We start from the raw sequence: 22,132 nt of genomic DNA, 5'->3' as shown, positions 1-22,132 counted from the left end.
TCACTTGTAAGTCGCTTTGGACAAAAGCATCTGCTAAATACATAAACATAATATAAAGGCTAGCAGTTAGCTTTGTCAGTTTAACAACCATCAATAAAAAGCACAAGAAGGAAAATGGAAGTTTGGTTTTTCTGCTGGCACCGTGACAGAGATGTGAGAGAGTTGTGTCGCTGGAGGCAAAGCAAAGAGCTAAAGCCAGAATGAACATCAGCGCAGCCTAGACTCGTTTGAGGGAGCTAAAGGACGCTATGAAATCAAGTACTGATGGTGACCTGGCTTTGTTGTCACTGGACTTGGAAGACATAAGACTTTTGTCCAACAGTGGGGATTCATTTACTTTTTTGGCTGCAGCGTGGTGACGTTAGCTCGTTTTAAGCACTAGCTACAGCCGGCTGCGGCAGGTTCTTTCTGACGGATGTAATTCTGCTTCCAACCAGTAGGAGTGTGGGAAACGTGTTAAGTGTTGCTCCAGCTGGGTGCCCTTGTGGTATGAGTGTCCGCCCTCAGATTGGGAGATGGTGGGTTCAAATCCACAGTTGGGTCATATCAAAAACTTTAAAAGTGGGACCCAGTGGCTCCCCAATTGACACTCAGCATTAAGGGGTTGGATGGGGGCGTTAAACCACCAAATGGTTCCCGAGCGCGGCCACGTCTGCAGCCATGTTGCTTAAATCCAAAAGCAAAGTAAAAATCTACGAGAGCAGAGAAGGACGGAGCTGAAACTCCAGCGAGGGAGCAAGAAAGATCCTTTTAAGTGTGATTAGAGTATTTTACACAAGATCTAAGCATGAAAACAAACATTTTTGCTCTCAGATCAACTAAACACTCTTGAATAATTGCAGGATATTAATCCCATATCATCTCACCTGTTTTTATTTGCAGTAAGACTCCATATGAATGACCCATACAACATCAGAGTAAATTAATAGCCATCTGTGTGGTGATTAATTTTCCTATATAGAACACAAGGGTTCATATTTTGTAATTATGTAGTGATACAAGTATTTATTAATTTAATATTTTGCATAAAATTGTGTGAAAATGGCTGAGCGGTGACAGAACCCAGATTGTTGCTCCTCTCCATTATGCCAAACTGGTGCAAGAAAGCAAGCTATCCACCCATCCATCCATCCATTCACCCATCCATCCATCCATCCATCCATTCATCCACCCATCCACCCACCCATCCATTCATTCATCCATCCATCCATCCACCCATCCATTCATCCACCCACCCATCCATTCATCCACCCACCATCCATCCATCCATCCATTCATCCACCCATCATCCATCCACCCATCCATTCATCCACCCATCCACCCACCCATCCATTCATCCATCCATCCATCCATCCATTCATTCATTCATCCACCCATCCGTCCATCCATTCATCCATCCATCCATCCATCCATTCATCCATCCATTCATCCACCCATCATCCATCCACCCATCCATCCATTCATCCACCCATCCATCCATTCATTCATCCATCCATCCATCCATCCATTCATTCATCCACCCATCCACCCACCCATCCATTCATTCATCCATCCATCCATCCATCCCCCCATCATCCATCCATCCACCCATCCATTCATCCATCCATCCATTCATCCACCCATCCACCCATCCATTCATCCATCCCCCCATCATCCATCCACCCATCCATTCATCCATTCATCCATCCCCCATCATCCATCCATCCACCCATTCATCCACCCATCCATCCACCCATCCACCCACCCATCCACCCATCCATCCACCCACCCACCCACCCATCATTCATTCATTCATTCATCCATCCATCCATCCATTCATCCACCCATCCACCCACCCATCCATTCATCCATCCATCCATCCATCCATCCATCCATTCATTCATCCACCCATCATCCATCCACCCATCCATCCATCCATCCATCCATTCATCCACCCACCCACCCACCCATCCATCCATCCATCCATCCATTCATTCATTCATTCATCCATCCATCCATCCATCCATCTTCTGAACCCGCTTTGTCCACGTAGGGTCACGGGGAGAGCTGGAGCCTAACTCCAGCAGTCAACGGGCAAGCAGGCGGGGTACACCCTGGACAGAGAGCCAGTCCATCGCAGGGCAACACAGAGACACACAGGACAAACAACCATGCACACACACACACACACACACACACACACACACACACACACACACACCTAGGGACAATTTTAGACAGACCAGTCAACCTAACAGTCATGTTTTTGGACGGTGGGAGGAAGCCGGAGTTCCCGGGGAGAATCAGGGAGAACACGCAAACTCCATGCAGAAAGATCCCAGGCCGGGAATCGAACCCAGGACCTTCTCGCTGCAAGGCAACAGCTCTAACCACTGTGCCACTGTGCAGCCCAGGAAAGCAAGCTAAAGGAGCTAAATGTAACCATAACTGCTGTGATATTAGTTTTCTTGTGCTGGATGTATTGAGCTGTGAGCGATTCATGTGCGACCTTGACCAGAGATTGCACTGCAGTCTGTTGACGGTCTGCATGTAAATGTAGCCATTGTCTTGGCTTCGTTTCCAGGATTAGCCCCTTGTTTCTTTGGCACGGTTCCTTCACTCAGGGCTGCGTCTGCTGGGTTCACAGATCCACACAAAGCCCCTGATGTCATTTCGCTGATACAATTCTGTCGTCCAACACAAGGATACGCCGAGTCTCTGTTGTTATTATCAATAAGCCGGGAAAAGAGGCGGCGCTGCACTCGAGTTTGAGTCGATTTGTTTCAGTACTTACTGTGACTTTGTCCTCAGAAAAGGTCTGGGTCAATAGCATGTTGGGTTTCTGTGCTTCATTTATGTCGAGGCCTTTTCTTTACGTGTAATACACAGTTCTGGTCGGAAGCCGACGTACTCATCAAGGGCGTAAATGTCAGAATTAATTAGAGGCTTTTATTGATTGAACTTCTGGATGAAATGAAGCTCAAACAAACCTCTTCCATGACTTGTAAAAGGTTACATTTGGTGCACAAGTTTCAACTTCATTTGCTCTCTTCTGTTCAGAGTCAAAATTCTACTTGCAGCCGCAAACATTCCCACTAATATTTGGTTAAATGTTTGCTGCACCACAGCCAAACACTTTTTCTAAAAGCTTCTGGCTTCGTTCGCTGATAGTTGACCCCTCGCCCGAGCAGAGTTGGATGGTTTCCTGATGCAGGCTCTGTGTTAGAGCATAAACCGCCTGGTTCAAGTCAAAGCTTGAGGTTAGCTCATTTAATTAAATTAGAAACCAGTTGGATGATTTTGGAACTCCTCTGTGTGCCACAGCATGGTGCTGCCACCACCATGCTTGACAGTTAGCACAGTGTCTATGTTTAAAAGCCTCACCTGGACTGTGTTTTAACACCTTCCTGTACCCATAAAGCTCAATCTTTGTCTCTTCTGATCAGAAACGTTTTTTAAAGGACTTTTGGCTCATCCACCTTCACTGTGGATTGAGTCAGGGGTTAAATAAAAAGTGCTTGTTGATTGATTGATTTACTTTCCCTTCATCTGAGGATAATAAGTAAGTGTTGATTAATCCAATCAGTGTCAACCAATCCTTTTTATGTTGAAGAAAACTACCAGTTGCCACGAGTCATTATCACGTCAGACATCAATAAGAGTTGGATCTTTCAAGTTAAAACCTTCTTTAACTTTCTACAAAGACATGGGCTTGGTTCAAATGGCAGGACTTTAAAATGTTGTGATTATTTTCTAAACATGGAAGACCACACGTGGTGATTTAAAAAGTCACGGATAAACGTATGTAGAGTTGGTCCTACGGGGTTTGGCGTACAGAGAAATGGCAAAAACTGATTTCAAATATGAACATTCCACAGTCAGGGACATGTTGTCAGCCTGTGTTCCCAAACAAAGCCTTCTCTGATAACACCGCAGGAGTGCCCACTCTCTATAATAGGAGGACTGCTTCAGCTTATATGAGTTGATCATTCATGAAATGAAATTAACAAATGTTATATGATAATAATAATGTTTCATTAATCTGTGCTTGAATTATTGAAATGAATTGAAGTATTACATTGATTTATATATATGGTAATCAGTAATGTTTGATATGACAAGGCAAGTGTCGCCTGCACCAGACACGAGGACAAATTAAAGTTGAGTTAAACTCATGACACATAGATATTTCTTTACCCCGGATCAGAGCATCCGGTACCTCAAGAAGGGGTTATATACAGTATTAAGCTCCTAAAGCACTACATTTACCGACTCGAGTAAGCAAACATGGTGGAGGACGCGTGCGGCATGCTTTGGTCACCTTGCTTTCTGATTGGCTTCACGTCACATTGAACAGACGACACACCTGTTTGTCCTAAATGTCGGACCAAGACAATCCAACATGTTTGATATCCTTGAATTCCCGACATCATCCTTCTGAGCAGACCAGGTTACTCATAACACACTGCACAAGGCAGCAATATCTAATGAAGCTATTTTTGAGCAGTTACAGTGTCTGGGTGCATCCTGTCGGAAACCGAGAATCGGGTCAAAATCTGGCATGACGATCTTGCTGTGTGAACAGTGTCTTAGGTAAATATCTCAAAAGAAATGCTCACAATTAAAACTTCTGAATCCCAAAGTTTAAAAACACTGAAAAAATTCATGTGTTGTTTAATTAATCCACTTTGGAAAGCTAAAGCTATAAATCATATTCAAAAACCTAAGTTAAATCAGCTGCTTGGCTGTTTTTTGAAAATAACAACTAAACAAAACAATTCCCTAAATATTAAACATTATTTCCTCACAACAGTAACAGCTTTAACTCTCCCACTGTCTTCATGGGTGACCCCGCGAGGAAAGTTGACCCCTTAGCAGGATTGATGGTTTATCCCTTGAGGTCCTCGTGGCAGGGGTGAGGAGTGAGCACTACCTCACCTCTGCCACAATGGTCAACTTTCCTCGTGGGGTCACCCATGAAGACAGTAGGAGGGTAAAGGCATAGTCTGCAACTTTTTCATGTTTTTAAATCCTCTTCCTGAGCCAGTATGTGCTAAAATGACCGTTTACATGGTTAATGTAAAGTCATATAGACCCACACCGCCCCCTGTGGCCAGAATATCACACTTGCAACTTCAGAGTGTCAATCCGGTCCCTACTCCACCTTTGTTTTAGATCATGAACACAGCTAATTTGTGTGATTTAGTGACAAACCGTCCCCGTAGACACTAATGAAGGCTGATGAGGTGTTCCAGCTGTTAGGTTAAGGTGTTAAATAGACAAACGCAAGGCGAGGAGATAAAGTTTAACTTTTGCTTTGACTAACAGACACTATGGGGTGCTAAAAGCAAGCTAAACTTCAGAGTATCCCTTTGACAGTAGCATTAATATTTCATATTATCAGTAATTATGTATTACATTTTTGTTGTAGAAGTTAAAGGGCCAAGGCATTCACATCTATAAATCACTAATGTTGTGTCAGTCGTAGATTTTGGATTCAACAAGCGACACAAACCTGGCCTCACAGCCACATCCTTGTATGCTGTGGAGCTTTTTTAGCCATTGTTGAAATGACTGGAGGCAGCTCAGTGACAGCCTGGTGGGAGGAGGTGTGCAAGTGGGGGCTGGATAATCACGCCTGAGAGAAGAAAGGGCTGTCTAGAGAATGGAGAGAAGCTCCACTGAGCTGCTTTTTTTTTTTTTTTTTTTGGCCAAACAGTGTCCCCATTAACAGGACTGATGTGCATCTCTGCAACAAGCTGCAAACTCATTTGGCCTTGGGAGCCATGGAGAGTCTTCAGTGTGTTAGGATAAGTCACTCCGGAGACCACTAAAAGCCATTATTAGGAGGTGTTTATCAAGCTAGCCGTGGCCCAGATACTGCTTAATATCCTGAGAACAGTTATAGCCCATAATTATATTACATTTTGGATGAGGACTTGCCATGATTAGATGAATGATGAATGGGCCCAGCAGATAAAAGAGGTGTGAGGTTTCCAAGGAGATAATGTACTGTTGGCTCACTTTTGCCACGAGTTGGAACGTTTGACGTCTCTCTCATGACTATGTTGTTAGACGCCAAAAATTGAATTCATTTCACACACAAAGGCTCATGTTGCATGAGAAATAACAGAGAAATATGAGCCTCGGTGAGTATGATTTCATTTACTCGTGCACCTTTCCACCTGCTGTAAATTAGATGAAATTCAACCTCTTGACCAAATTTAAGGGCCCTTTTTTCCACCTGCTGCTTTTGAGCTTTTAGTTTTAAAATGAAAACAGAAGCTTTTGTCAGAAAGTGGGTGTGATTTTCTGAAAATAGTGTTTAAATTTTACTTTAACTGCCACAGAAATTTCAAAATGAGTTAAAAATAACTGAATTACTGCTTAAAAGTCATTTCTGACATCCTTATTCTCTCTTATGTAAAACAACAAAGAAAGGAGGACGTTGTTAAAACTGGGATATTGATGACAGATATTAGTGATCATTTATCTATTTTTGTAATGTCTAAATATCATAATAACAATAAAAATATCATAAAACATAATTTTATTAATTATAAAAGAAATAAATCAGTTAAAGCCCTGGAGGACCTAAATAAAGATCTTAAAATGCAGAACTGGACGGAAGTCTATGTCAGTGATGTGAACAATGCATATACATCCTTCATGAAAATACTGCTGAAATCGTTTAACAGTAGTTGTAAATTAATTAAAATAACAGGTAAAAGGGACAACCAACCATGGATGACTAATGGAATTAAAAATGCATGTGCCAAAAAAAATAGTCTGTATACGAGATTCTTAAAGTTACAAACAAAGGAAGCCGAAGACAGATATAAAAAATATAAAAATAAATTAGTAACAATAATTAGGAAACAGAAGAAAGAGTACTATGGTGAGCTATTGAATAAGAACAAAGACAACATCAAGACTACATGGGGAATAATAAATAATGTGATTAACAGAGATAATACAAATGCAAGACTCCCAAACTACTTTGTAAAGGACAATAAAGACATTTATGAAGTTAAAGAAATTTCTAATGAATTCAAAGATTTTTTTATAAATGTAGGAAGGAGTCTGGTGGAAAGCAAACCAATAATTCACGATACAATGAATACAATACCTAGAAATGTCAATAGTATTCTGCTTGACAAAGTAGATCAACAAGAAATAAGAAACATTGTAAAAAACTGGGGAAGCAAAAGATCAACTGATTGTGATGATCTGGACATGGTGACTGTAAAAGCTATAATTGAATCTGTTATTGAACCATTCACTTACATCTGTAATCTGTCACTATCTACAGGAGTCTTCCCTGATTTAATGAAAATTGCCAAGGTGGTTCCATTATTTAAGAGTGGTGATAAACAGAGTTTCACTAATTACAGGCCAGTGTCACTGCTTCCACAGTTCTCCAGAATATTAGAAAAAGTGTTTGCATTAAGGTTGGACAAATTCATTGACAAAAATTCAATTTTAAATCATGAACAGTATGGCTTTAGGACCAAACATTCAACAGCAATGGCAGTTTTGGATTTAGTAGATACAATTTCATCAGCAATTGACCATAAAAACTATTTCATTAGTGTTTTTGTTGACTTAAAAAAGGCATTTGATGTCATTTATCATTCAAGGTTACTTCTTAAATTACACCGGTATGGAATAAGAGGGGTGGCGCATCAATGGGTTAATAGTTATTTACGCAATAGAAAACAGTTTGTTCAAATAAATAACGCTAAATCTGAATTAAAAGATATTTATTATGGTGTACCACAAGGGTCAGTCCTCGGACGTAAACTGTTCATATTGTTTATTAATGACCTGGTAAATGTATCTAATTTACTTGGCACAGTTTTATTTGCGGATGATACCACATTGTTTTATTCAAGATTAAATGCACATGAAGCAACTCAAGTGATAAACAGTGAATTGATTAAAGTTAAAAACTGGTTTGATATAAATAGACTGTCACTGAACCTGAACAAAACAAACTTTATACTGTTTAATAACAGAAGAAGCTGTGATGTATCTTTAATGATAGATGGAATGGAAATTCAAAGAGTAAAAAAAACCAAATTTCTTGGAGTCCTGTTCGATGAGAGTCTCACGTGGAAATCACATGTAGGTTATATAAAGGGGAAAATCGCCAAAGCCATAGGTGTATTATATAGAGTTAAGTTTCTACTAAACTTGTCAGGGTTGTTAACATTGAATCACTCACTGATTGAACCATATTTATTTTATTGTTTAGAAATTTGGGGAGCCACTTGCAAAACTTTTACACAACCATTGTTCATTTTGCAAAAAAGAGCATTGAGAATCATTAATAACAGTAACTATAGAGCTCACACTAATCAATTATTTATTAGATACAAAATACTGAAATTTCCTGACTTGGTAGAGTGGAAAATATTGCAAATAATGTACAGAGTGAATACGAGTAATCTACCAACTAATATTCAGAAAATGTTTCGTAAGAGAGTAAGTGGGTACACGTTAAGAGGAACAGATGTCTTTAAGAAACCTAGATTCAGAACCAAAGTGAGGGAATGTAACATTTCTGTAAATGGTGTAAGATTGTGGAACGCCACTAACAAGGAATTTAAAGAATCAACTACACTTGCTATATTTAAAAAATGTATAAAATCTAATGTATTTAGTAATTATGAAAAGGAGAATTATAATGTCAAAGATTAGACGTGAAAATATTAGAAAGTGACCGAGGTTATATTGTGTTTGTTTGGCGGATAATTTTATTTTGTAAAAAGGGGCAGAAATCATAAGATTTTTTCTTCTATCTGCTCCTTTTCATTCAAATGTTTTTTTCTCCCAACATGGTAATGTATGTTGTATTTGTTTGTGTTTATTTTATACATTGTGAATGAAAAAAAACATGATGGTAAAGATTCCTACCTAAAAAGCTCCACGTTGGTTCCCAGCTGGTAGCTTCAAGTCAAACTCCTCCCTAGCTTTTACACTAAAGAACTGCATGACTGTATGCATCAGTGATATCACGGGCATCTTGTAATCATGTTAAGACTTTGAAATGACTCAATAATATCAGTTTCTGAACAGGCTTTACTAATATAATTAAACCAGCCGTTTTATAACGAGGTGGACATAAAGTCAGTTACATATAACACGACTGTGTGAATGGGAGTGTATTGGATCATACTAAATCACTAAATTCAAACTTCTGAACTTTGATGACAGAAATAACAAAATAATTTATTATATTTATTAGAAAATATAGAGTAGAATTTAAGTTGGATTGGCAAAAGAAAGTATTGGATTATTTTGGATTAGACTGAATAGAATTGAGTTGTGCTGGATTGGGTTAATTAATTTGGGTTATGTTAGGATTGGTAAAGTTAGGTTAGATTAATTTATTTGGATTGGATTGTGATTGGACTGGAATTGATTGGGTCGAGTTGGATTGGATTGGTTAGAGTTAACTGGCTTTGGGTTAGATTAGATTGGGTTGGGTTAGATTGGTTAGAGTTAACTGACTTTGGGTTGGATTAGATTGGTTAGAGTTAACTCGCTTTGGGTTAGATTAGATTGGGTTGGATTAGATTGGTTAGAGTTAACTGACTTTGGGTTGGATTAGATTGGGTTGGGTTAGATTGGTTTAGAGTAAACTGACTTTGGGTTGGATTAGATTGGTTAGAGTTAACTGACTTTGGGTTGGATTAGATTGGGTTGGGTTAGATTGGTTTAGAGTTAACTGACTTTGGGTTGGATTAGATTGGGTTGGGTTAGATTGGTTTAGAGTTAACTGACTTTGGGTTGGATTAGATTGGTTAGAGTTAACTGGCTTTGGGTTAGATTAGATTGGGTTGGATTAGATTGGTTAGAGTTAACTGACTTTGGGTTGGATTAGATTGGGTTGGGTTAGATTGGTTTAGAGTAAACTGACTTTGGGTTGGATTAGATTGGGTTGGGCTGGTTTAGAGTTAACTGGTAAAAATGGAGTCTGGCGGCAGCGCAAACATCTGTCATTAGCAGAAAGGCTTTCAGCGCTTCTACTCGTTGTGGTTTTAAAGACATGTTCAAGTCATTTAGAACAGAGAAACGAGCCGCAGCAAACTCCGCTTCAGTCGCCATGTTTATGACAAACTCAGTGTTATGGTGTGTGACGTACGCTACTCAGCGCTGATTGGCTCCGTTAGAATTCTCAGGGGGCGGGGTTATTTGAATAGGAGAGGGTTTATAGTAGTTTACAACAGTTCACATTGAGGACTGCGTCGGTACAAATAGACTAACCTAAATAAAACACCCACTTTTGTAGCTTTGACCTCTTCTAGTAGAACTAACTTAAATACGTTAAAGAAAATCTAATTCCATATCTCTCATTAATCTACTATTAATGTTTGCTGAGAAATCAATTAAATAAATATACCGCTAATCAAGAGTTTGTTTCAAATCAGAATGAGTGGACAATCAGTTTTCACTAACAGACGCTGAAACCAGGCTACTTGTTCCCTCCTGTTGTTCACGAAGGAAGCATCATGGTTACTACGGTACACTGGTGGAAACCTGCAACCTTTTAAAAAACACTGTTTTTGTTCCTCTACCTTAACTGTCCCTGCTAATGATTATAAAAGTGTGATTTATTTTACATTACAAGCGCGATCTGTATGAATTTATTTGGAGCTGGGCTCCCTCTGAAGGGAGGAAAAGAAGCCAGGGTGTTTTGTGTTTGCTGCATTGATTGAGGCAGCTGTATTTCTAAACCCGTCCTTTGCTATCTGGCCAATGAACTCCCCAACTTTGTTGAAGCGCAACCCTTGCTGGAATACTCTTTGAACATCACAATATGTCTTATTTTGCTCCTAGCAGTGTTTTGGGTTTGTCCAGTTAGAATGTATATCAAAATATTTAATAATGAACGCATCCCGGAGCCAGGCAGGCTGATAAAACTCAGAAAAATGTCTCTGGATTTCAGTGTTTTCATTATTAAATGAGTAACTTTTTGACCTATTTTCTTTGTCTCTTTACCCTGTTTTGGTGTCGCTGAAGTCTTTAGGATAAAAAAGCCTATTTTGACATTTTGAAAAGAAGACCTAGCAAATCTTTTGTCGAAGTCACTCTGTATGTAAGAGGTGCAGCGTGTTGCCCGAGAGGCAAAAGATTTAACTGACATTTTTAAATAGGTTCAATGACTTGGTTCACTGGGACTTTAATTACATTCCCTCTTTAACGGCGAGTGTTGTTGGCATTGGAAGTGGATCTTGACAAGGCGGCGCTCTTATGACACCCCACCCACATTGTGTTTCTGCATTCCTGCTTGCCGCTCTGTCTACAGGCTGTATGGCGCACCAGTGAAATCACTAATGCTTAATTAGCAGATTAGAAGATCCAATTAGGAGATCTCTCCTGTCTGGAATCAAGCCGCTGTCAACATGTCCCATAAAAATGAGATACTAAAGGCTCCTGAACGCGTTCCTCTTCCTGCCGAAACGACCACTCGTGATTGACTGCTGCGTGCTTTGTTTAGCCCCGTGGACACCTTGTTTGAAGCTCCCTCCTGATTAATCATTTATATTTCAAGCACATTTCAAAGTAAGACTGAGCTGTGTGTCGGTTCTGAGATAAAGCTCAAATGGGAATGATGTCATGCAAAAGTCAACAACTTTAATCTGGCTTTGCACCAAACTAGAGTCCATCAATAAAACAAAACCATACCCAGAACAGCGTGGAACAAACAAAAGGGTGCTCCTCGCAGTAAATTTAAATTATTTGAATTAAAGGTTCTCCTTAAGCCAACGGGTTCCTTTATTTTCATTTGGAATGGTTCCACGGTGGTTCAGAGCCATTAAACATGATTTAGCACCAATGTTTGTGAAGTAATTATAATCCTCTTTTACAATTTTTGTTTTTCTCTTGATGACCTCTTCCTTCACTAGTTCACCAGTCCCACTCGGTGGTTATCTTCCTACATGTTCTGCAGTGATGGAGGAAAGCTACATAAGACCTGGTCTTCCTGGTGCTTTCACAAAGATTCTGTATATTTCCTGCTTGGTAATCCTAGTAGATTCAAACGACAGGAAATAAACATTTTCTTGACTTTTGAAGATGTTTTGCTTCTCATCTGAGTAAAATGCAGCCTTCCGGGCTTTTAAATTGTAGCGAGCGCTCTGTTATGTAATCCAACAGGGTTAGCTTCAGATCACAGATCAGGCTCCCTCTCTGTTGTTGTGTTTCGATCAGAGCATCTTCAATAATCTTCATGTCTATTAATGAAGCTAAGTTAATTCCCTTGTTTGGACCCATGGGTTCACCAACCTCTGGATGACTGCTCCATTATAACGCAGACACTGGTTTTGAAGTGTCCAGTGATCAGAACTTGAGTCAACTTTTGAATCCATAACCTTTGGTATAACTCACCTTTAGTACAGATGGTCTTGACTGTTGGTTCTTTGCTCCTCTACAAGGTAAAGGTTGTGCAATGTCCTCCACAAACTCCACTGCTACATGTGTGGACCCTTTCTCATAGCCACTCTCCTCAGGCAGAGTGAAAAAGTACTCTGATTACTGATTAATTCTGTTAACAGTCACTTACTGATTGTTTTATTTTAAAAACTACTTAAGATTACAATTTACTTCATTAGTTGCATTAAGCAGCTGCTCACCACGGCATAGAAAGAAGACAAATATAGCTATTTACTATTAAAAATGGCAACAGTTGTTACGCACAGTGACCTGGAGAAGTAACTTTAATCTGATTACTGGTTTGGAAAATTCAGTCGCTGAAAAAAATTGCCATAATAGTTTCACGACTGCTGTGGATATGTGCTTGGGCCTCTGCCGATGACATCACACAACGGAAATGCCAGGCAGGCAACCAGCTAAGCTAACCAGCTAACCAGTTAAGCTATGTAATAAACATCAGGCTACCAACATAATGGCCCTTAAAACAATTCATCGCAGTGAATTTTTGCATCTATTTACATAATTAACACCCTCTTTTTATTCTTTATTCGTTCTCATGTTGTGTACGTACTATTTCAACATAGTTATTTAAAATAACGTCCCATTTCATAACAATACCACAAACCTTATCTTTCCCATGTGAGCAAATGTATTTTTAGATGATTTTTTGTTTATGGTGTGCTGTCTGGGATTATTTATGGGACCAAATATCAGTTGCTAAGGTAACGATGTGTTTGTTTGTAAAAGACATCTGTCTTCTTATGAAGAACCTGCAAAAACTAGAACCGCAAACCTAGCAAATGTACCTCTCACAACCAAAATCTTCTGCTTCAACATGCCAACGTCCAGCAGGTGAGGCTGTAGGGCCCTGGGCAGATCTGGCAACTACACCAGTGTCACTGCACGCCGGATCCCGTCATGCTAACATCATGGTCCAAAACCACCTTGATTTCTGCATGCTCAAAACCAACATTAACTCTGCAACAGTAAGAATAACAAATGATGAAAAGAGCTAATATGGATAGTAAATGTGATTATAGAAATAAAACAACATAAATGTGTGACACAACAGTAATTTAAATGAATAAATAAGTAAAACAAGCAATGCAATAAATAGTAATCAGTTAAAAGCCAAACTAAAACGGTGGGTCTTGAGCCTGTTCTTAAAAACGTTCTAATGAGCGTTCTCTGCGGCACTGAGACCCTCCGCCAGCCCATTCCAGAGGCGAGGGCCGTAGTAACTAAAAGACGCCTCGCCGTGAGTGTGCGTCCGGACTTTAGGAATGACAAGGAGACGGCTGCCAGAGGAGCGCAGGGACCGCGAGGGTTCATATGGTAAAAGCAGCTGTGAAGGATAAGACGGGCCAATACCGTTAAGACACTTAAAAACCATTAAAAGTATCTTAAAATCGATCCTGAAACATACGGGGAGCCCATGCAGTTTGGTGCTTACTTTTTGACATGATGTCACTTATTTTTACTTCCCATCTGCTCTTTCCTCTCAGACAGCGTTTTGCTTTCGGAAGTCACTGTGGTTAAAAGTTAAAGTAAACCTCTTTCATCACAATAAAATATTTTCCATTTCAGTCCCAACTGTTTCCCTGAAAACATGACATTTAACAATTTTGCAGCCTTCAAATATTTTTGGACACATTATTGGTTATAACTGGACGTGCATTTCTGTTACTGCTGGGAAAAATAATGGTGATGTCCAAAACTAGACATTTGTTTTGACTTGAAGAAAGTTGAGCTGAGAAGTTAAATGAGATCTTCAGGAAAAGGTGGAATACTGGTTATTTGTGTTATAATTACCAACGTTTGCAGCTGAAGGATTCATGCAGGTGTGCATTTGATTCTGTAAAAGTAATTGCACATCTGTGATGCTTGACATTATTTGTCTATATGATTTAACAGTTTGTCTTTGCAAGCAGCCCTCCAAGTGTTCTCTAGTGCCACCAGCTGGCCAGACATTCTAATTGCAGCCTTTTTGCTGGTGGGGCAGTAGCCTGTTTGGATTGATTTGGTTTGTGGAGATGAATTCAAAAGGCTTTTCTTATTATTAAATGAAACAACATGAAACATGTAAAGACTGGTGTTGACTTCAGAGCCCCCCGCGCCCTTTTTTCCTCCCTGAATTAAATTTAACGTTTTTCACCACCTTGGCCACACAACGCTCTCCCATCTCCTCTGAAGCCCAACATCCGCATTAACATCTTAATAGTAAAGTGTGTTAAAGCACAACTCTTGCAGCCTGACAAGAAGTGAATTGGATGTCAGAAGGATTCCTGCTCAGTTTAATTGAATCTGCTCAGTACTAAAAAAAGTCCAAATAACCTGTTAGATCTATCAGGTAATGTTCTGTTGAGTTTGACAGGTAGAACAGCACTGCCCTCCCCACTCCTTACGGCAGTCCTACAGGTTGAGTGATGCTGGTGTGAAGGGACTGGTGGAAGCTGATGATTTCTGCGATTTGTTAATCAGTTTTGGTCTGTCTCTTTGTTTTCTGAAGCTGTGCAAGCCTCCAGTGGAGAACTGGAAATGGGCTCTTTGAGTGAGTTAGCAAAGCTAATGAACAGTGGGGGTTAAAGCTGTGCTTCACAGCTGTTCATTGGCCATTGTGCATCATCTTTTGTAAGAAACGATGGAAATGGGATTGGTTTTAGGGTGGAATAAATAGGCTAAAATCACAATATTTGCTAATGACTAGAAAGTTTGCTGCCTATCGTCGTTCTTCTTCAGTCATGGTTGTAACGCATTGGCATCGTCTGACTTCTTCCCCAAGACGTTCTCCAATCAGCCCCGTGTCTGCCTCAAGATATTTGGCACTTGTTTAATGTTTTTGAGCGGAGAATGGCAGTGCTGTTGACAAATTTAAAGGAAGTAATGTTCTTACCAATTACATGCTTGCAGTCTTCGTCACCCTCTGCAGGGCCGCTGCGGAGCCCTTGCATCGACGCATCATGGCGTTGCGTCTCTCCATATCCAAGCTGATGAAGTATAGATTTCCTTTGCCACCAGTGGTAAAAATGTGTGTAAAACTACTTTCTGAGCGTTTGATTGGAATACCTTCTGGCAGATAATTTCACTGTAAACCCAAATGTTGAAAATAATCAAATATATTGAGTAGGTGACACACATAGAACTCAAACGTTTTTATTTATCTGAAAAAAAATTTTTTGAGAGCATAACTGAAATAAATCAATAAAGAACAACTTAACTTGAATGAGTAATATGAACTAAAAATTATAATTTATAATTTTATGTTTCTACATTATTTTATTAATCTTTATGTCATCTTAAAGTGTCTGATAAACAGTTATATATTTCTTAAAATATTTGTGGATCTATTAGAAAAACAAGCATAAACAAGCAATTTTGGTTTATTTCAGGCACAACAAATAACTGGTGGGTGAGGTACATTGTGGTTAGTTTTTTTTTGTTTGTTGTTGTTGTTATTTTGTTCTATTTTGGGGTGTTTATGCATGTTAATTGTGAGGCATTGTTGTTCTTAGTTATTACTTCATTCAGTGCTGAAAATGTGGTGTTACTTTTTGTATCATGTTGGCACCATAAGTGAGGAGGTTGGTCAAAGGAATGACCACCCTGTGCCGTTCCACTGTCATTAAAACTGTGGTGGTTCACACTGGATGTTCTTGACTTTCACTCACTGGCTGGGTGTGTGAATCATGTGCTGATAGCAACTTATCTCGGTTACTGTAGTACAGCATTTTTTATGTCAACTTGTCAAATTTGAGTTAAAAATATTAACATTTTGAGTATATTTTCCAAATGAGTTGAAAAATGTTGAAAATCTTGAGTGAATGACTCCCTAATTATAAGATGAGGAACATCAATATTTATAAGATAACACTGTTATAATTTAGGGCAACTGCAAATGTAATTTATATTTTCTGTAAACTTAAAATATTGAAAAACATCACTTAAATATTTTTGTGTAATCTGTTGCAAAATAATTTTTGAGTTCTGTGAACTTATTAAGGTTTACAGTGTAGAACGTTATCACCGGATCACATCTTTATGCTCTGAGCCACATGAGTCTTCTGCTCTTCGTCAGCCTGGCTCTTCTGGAGGGGTTTGTTTAGAAAGTGTCCCTGAAGGACAAATGCATCTTAGTTTGAGGTTTGTCCTGGGTCCCTTCACCTGATCCATGACTTTCACAGAGTATGAATGTCAAGAGCGTAGAGGCACGCGTAACTGTGTTTACGCTCTACACGTGTGTGATATGTTAAGTTCAACCAAGCGGCGGCAAAGAATAACGAGATTTTTTTCACGAGTGGAAATTCTTATGACGACGTTCACAGAAGCAGCAGGAAAATAGGATTTACACGAGCTTACACTCCTTCCTGTGCGTGTTGTGTTAGCTTTGTAGCACAGCTAACAGCGGTTTAACAATCCCATGAGTCATTGTTCCACTTGTCAATGAAGCAAGGCCTCATGGGATTGTTTGTGTTCTGGTTATTGATTTTTGCCAGGTGGTAACAAGTGAGGCAGATGTTGGCTGCAGAGAGTTTAACATCTGGGTCGCTGAGGAATTCTGATGAATGAGGACCACAATAGAGCGAGTTTCTCTGCCAATGAGTTTCTACAAGAATGGAAATTTGTTTTTGTTCAGGGATGAAGAGAAAAAAAACACAACTTAACTGTGTATAGTTTTCTGGGGAGTCATTTTCTAGAATGCATCTCTCTGAATAGGCAACTCAGACATAAACCGCCTTACTGTAGGCCTAATTATAGTAATGGCTGCATAATTATTCTCCACTAGGAAGCATCGGACCTCTCTGATGAAAAAGCCACGTTAAGCCGGTAAAATCAGTTTCTGACCTCTACTTCTTGTACATTCCTTTAAAAACATCAAGTCCTAAGGATCTCATTACTGCAGGTGGTTATATAATCATATCATTACTTTTAACCAGTTAACTGGCAGGTCAGCCACTTGGTGGAGCATATTTTCATCTGCACGTCTCACAGAAGCATGCACTAAACTTAACTGAGTAAAAATGGACTAAATCATTGGGAGATTTTTCAATAAAACCTAAATATTATTAAATTCTATCATCATTACTATGAATGTATTCATTGATGTTATATTATAATCCTCCGGGGTGGTGGTGGCAGAGGAGATATGTGCCTGCCTCAAAGCTGGAGGGTTGTGGGATCGAGTCCCACTCAGGCTGTCGCAGTCGGTGTGTCCTTGAGCAAGACACTTCACCTCCTGGTGGTGGTTGTAAAGCACCTTGGGCGGTTGTACAACCCTAGTCATTTACCCTTTATTTATCATAACACCGGCCTATAATTAAAAAAAAAATAGATGTTGAACTTTATCGGACCATCCCAGATTTTTTTACCGGACCTTTCCGGTACACACGAGGTCGGCCAGAAGGACCATTTCCCATCCCGTTTCAGGGACCGACCTTGGATAGGGGATCAGAAATGAGCCAGCAGAGCCACTTGTGGTGAGCTCTTGCTGAATGGAAGTTACTCAGCAGGAAGTGTTAACAGCAGGTGTTTCCAAATTAACACATTTGCTGCTGAAGTGGAATGAAAGGAAAATAAATTTAATAGTGTTGACGCTGCTTTAAAATCACAATTTCTAAACTCACAACAGTAAACAATGTGGTGGAAATCCCTCCACAACAATGTAATTTACACTGTTTTAAGGTCTCCTCCAAAGTGCTGCTACTTACGTCACACAGCTGGTCTCCCAGGTCACCTGAACGGCGTAAAACGCAGCGTATTTTGATGGAATAATTCATTTTAAAGTTATTAATGTCCGGGGACTCCTTTTGGCGCTGATCAGTGATATACTGTACTGAAATCTTAGTAAACTCTTTCTAAGGGCTGATTTTGTACGGAGACACAACAGCATAGCAGATCGAGCCATCGTATTTTCCCTATTTCCAGAATTTTCCCAGAATTCCTGTAGATAAAATGCGGTAATAGACTAATAAAATATCACAAAAATGACCTCCTGGCTGACTTTTTTGTTGCTAAAGACAAAAAAAATCTTTGATTGCAAACATCTTCATGACTCAGACGTCATTCTGAGAAAAAAGTTTTAAATTTTTTTGTGTGAAGCAGACATTCGTGCCATCCGACAAGCAGCTCTAAATTTACTGAGGTCTGTGGGTTAGGCCCGCGGCTGCAGAGGACCCACGTCAGTCATGTCTTGGTGTTGTTAAAGCGGCGGATTTTAGGCATTGCAAGCTTCCTGCATTAGGTGTAATCTACATCTCTATCACACTTCGCTGTCAGACATCCCCATAGGGGTTTGGCAGCTGATTGCTATTCCCACTATGTCACTGGCAGTTTTAACAGTTCTGGTCCCTACATTGATTTTCCTTTTTTTTCCTTCTTTTTCTCACAGACTCACGAGCTGGAGAAGGAGCGCCCAGAACGGTGGACCATGCAGTTATTGGAGGAGTTGTGGCCGTGGTCGTCTTCGCCATGCTCTGCCTCCTCATCGTATTGGGTCGCTACTTTGCGAGACACAAAGGTAAACCGGATTGTACGGCTGATGAAGTTTGTACTCCAGTGATAGATGATCAAAATGTATCTACAACAGACGGGCAGTAACTAAAAGTCACGTCTTCATGAATGAAATGGGGGGAAATCCATCATGGGCCTGAAAGATAAATCATCTTTCAGCTTATCACCGACTGTGTGGCAATTTTTCAGCTAATAGTTGTTTGATGATCACCTTGTTGGCGCTAAAATAATATTTCATGTCAGATTTTGTATTCTTTCTTATTTTTCTTTGATTCAGCTAACAAAATGGAGACAAACCTTGTGACCATCTACGGGTAATAAATTGCCTAAAGATCCAAATGGCGACACAAAATCAGCTCATTTATTGAGTTTCGGAACTGTTTTAGGCCTGAATGTTTCATAAATCAGAAATAAGGGTGATTTTTTTGCCATTTTAATGTGTGGATGTTTTGTGATAAATCATTTTTCAAACAGTTGCTTTTTGCAGAAATAGTCCTGCATGACTGACAACTAGTCCAAAGTGCATTTCTGCTGTTTTGAATCATCTATAATCTCTGAAATGTTTTAGTAATTCATTCAATTTTAGTTTAGAAACATTGATACTGTTATTTAAACAACAAAAAAGAAGGAATTGTACCAGGTGTATATCCTTTATCTCCATCAAAAGTGCCATCTTTCTGATTTTCACTCATCAGAATGATTGTATAATCAAATGTCAAGTACCTTTAAACGTTTCTGACATTATTTTGTATAAAATGTTGTAGAATTAATGAGATTTAAGCTTTTTAAAACTGCAGCAACACACTATTTTAGTTTTGTTCAACTACTCATTAGCTGTTGATGTGGCTTTTATTTCTCTGAACAGAGGCTGTTCAAAAAGCTCTATGACACAAAACATGACAATTATCCAGATTATACAATCTAGAGACACTTCAACCTCTAAACAGAACTAGAATGATTTATTCTGTTCACATTAGACCTATTTTTATTTATTTATTTTTATTTATGACACCGGATTTTAATTTTGATAAAATTATTTTAATGTAATTAAAGAACAATATCTTATGTTTTATTGTTAAACTTGAACTTCTAAATAATAAAAATGACAAAGGTGGCGTTGTGGTCAAGCTAATTAAAAGAAAATTGGGAGAAATTAGGATTTCACATTAAAACGCTTGGGTCTCAGGAGCAAATACGTTTTTAAAAATGCCTTCAAAATTAAATTCAACATTTATCTGAATATTTAAAAAATTGAAAAGCAGCCAAAGATTTTCAAATATTGTAAAAAAAATATAAATATAATAAATAACAATTATGTCTGACTTTTTCAAAGTAAAATTGTTAAAGGTTCAATGTGTAAGAATGAAATAAGAATGACATCAAATTTGGTTTCTGCAGCCCATTTTTCTAAACATAACGTCACTTTCTCTCTGCCGTTCCATGAGTTTCATGGCTGTTAAAAGTTACAGAGCAGCACCAGAAGATTCTAGATGACAAGACAAGTAATTCACAGTAACTTGATAAGTATATAGATTGTCATATCTGGTGTTGGCACTCATGGGTGTTTTACGGTAGGAGGCACTTACTTCACTAATTATGGTAATCATTTTTTGACATTAGAAATGCAGGTTTTTTTCGCCACTTTGCTGTTAGCTTGCTGTTATGGTGAGCCTATGTCACGCTCATCTACTTCTGGACCATGGGTCCCCTACTGTAAAAAAACAAAAAATGAATGGGAGTCTACGGGCCAATAAAAGTAATTTTCTGATTCTTTTGATATGTGCCATGGTTTTCACATATGATATCTGTGAATTTTAAAGATACATTTTGATGCCAAGAAAGTACCTATTTTTGCCAGGCAGCATTTTAGGTTTTGTGTGAAAAGATGTGGAGAACTTCAAGCTGCTCACCAAATTGATATTAATCCTTTAAAGGGACTTTACGGACTTTTGAATTTTTATGCTCGTGATTGCCCCCTCAGGCTTAAAGTGTAACGGCAGCTTCAATAGTAGGCTCGTGCACGAGGCGCGCATGCTGTACGTGCACACTCCTTAACGAAAATAACAGCTGAGACAGTCGTGTGTGTGTGTGTGTGTGTGTGTGTGTGTGTGTGTGTGTGTGTGTGTGTGTGTGTGTGTGTGTGTGTGTGTGGCCCGGAGGACAGAGGACAGGAGAACGTGCAGCTAATTAATTAAATAATTTGGTTCTGTACCTTTCTCTTCAGCACAGCCGACAAAGGTTTATGATGGGTCAGTCCTCCTGCATGCTCACATCATTCCATTCCCTTGCTTGAAAAATTGTTCCAAAATGAAGGTTGAACCCACATCTTTTTTATCCGCGAATTCAATGCCGTTCGGCGAGTCTCAAATAAAAATTTGGGCATCTTACTGTAAAAAAAATCACACCCAGAATCGAACCCAGGTCTTCTGCATGGGAGTCAGACCTTTTACAAGGTGAGCTACACTCTAGTAACATTTACAGTATCTGTAACTTTTATATCCTTGATGACAGCTGAAACAACGTCAATCCAAAGAACGGTTTGGAGCGAAAATGGCTGTTTTGTTGCTAATTAGCAGGAAATATCTAGAAGAAAGTTCTACAGAAAGTAGCTAAGGGTCCTCAGAAATGTAGCTAGCTTTGTCACTAGGCGTTAGGAACAGCGACAAAGTGGCACTGCCTCTCTCTCTGCTGCTAAAGCTACGGATAGCAAATGCTACGGGCTATGCCTGAGCGTGAACGCGCATGAAGCAGCCTGCTCGACCCGAGCATCTCTCTTTTTCTGTCATTTTACAGAAAAACAGGCAATCACAGTAAAAATGCCAGGGCTCATTCTACAGGACCAGGGCATTGCAGGAGAATGTATGAAGAAGACATTTATTATTTCTATACATGATTTGGCTGTCACACTTCCATAACGCCCCTTTAAGGCACTTTGGAGTCCTCTGGCTCAGAAAGGCACTATACAAGAGCGGGTCATTTATCGTTATCATTTATCACACCTTCTTAGGGTACAAGAAATAACTTCTGGGTCGCTCCTGCATGCTGGCTTTAGTACTTTAAACAACTCTGGAGCTTTTTACCTGCCGGTGTTTAATTACAAATGCCTGTGCTGCAGCCCTCGCTCGGCACAGATTCTCTTACCTCATGGGCTCAAACATTGTTAACTACGTCCCTTTTTAGGTCATTTTTTAAAGAAGAAAAAGTG

At 39.4% G+C, this 22,132-nt stretch overlaps 1 protein-coding gene across 6 annotated transcripts in view; it reads left to right on the top strand.

Annotated features, from left to right (window-relative positions):
* The window catches only part of cadm1a (cell adhesion molecule 1a), a 634,562-nt gene that overhangs the window by 601,874 nt on the left and 10,556 nt on the right, over positions 1-22,132 (top strand). For all 6 annotated transcript variants that reach the window (XM_054731107.2, XM_015962034.3, XM_015962032.3 and 3 more), the window contains one exon: positions 18,806-18,934. In XM_054731107.2, the coding sequence (XP_054587082.1) occupies positions 18,806-18,934 (129 nt within the window). The remainder of the gene's footprint in view (positions 1-18,805; positions 18,935-22,132) is intronic.

This window comes from Nothobranchius furzeri, chromosome 10, assembly GCF_043380555.1.
Source record: "Nothobranchius furzeri strain GRZ-AD chromosome 10, NfurGRZ-RIMD1, whole genome shotgun sequence".
Taxonomy (NCBI): domain Eukaryota; kingdom Metazoa; phylum Chordata; class Actinopteri; order Cyprinodontiformes; family Nothobranchiidae; genus Nothobranchius; species Nothobranchius furzeri.
Note: the sequence above shows the minus strand (reverse complement) of the source record. Positions and strands in the feature narration are given on the sequence as shown.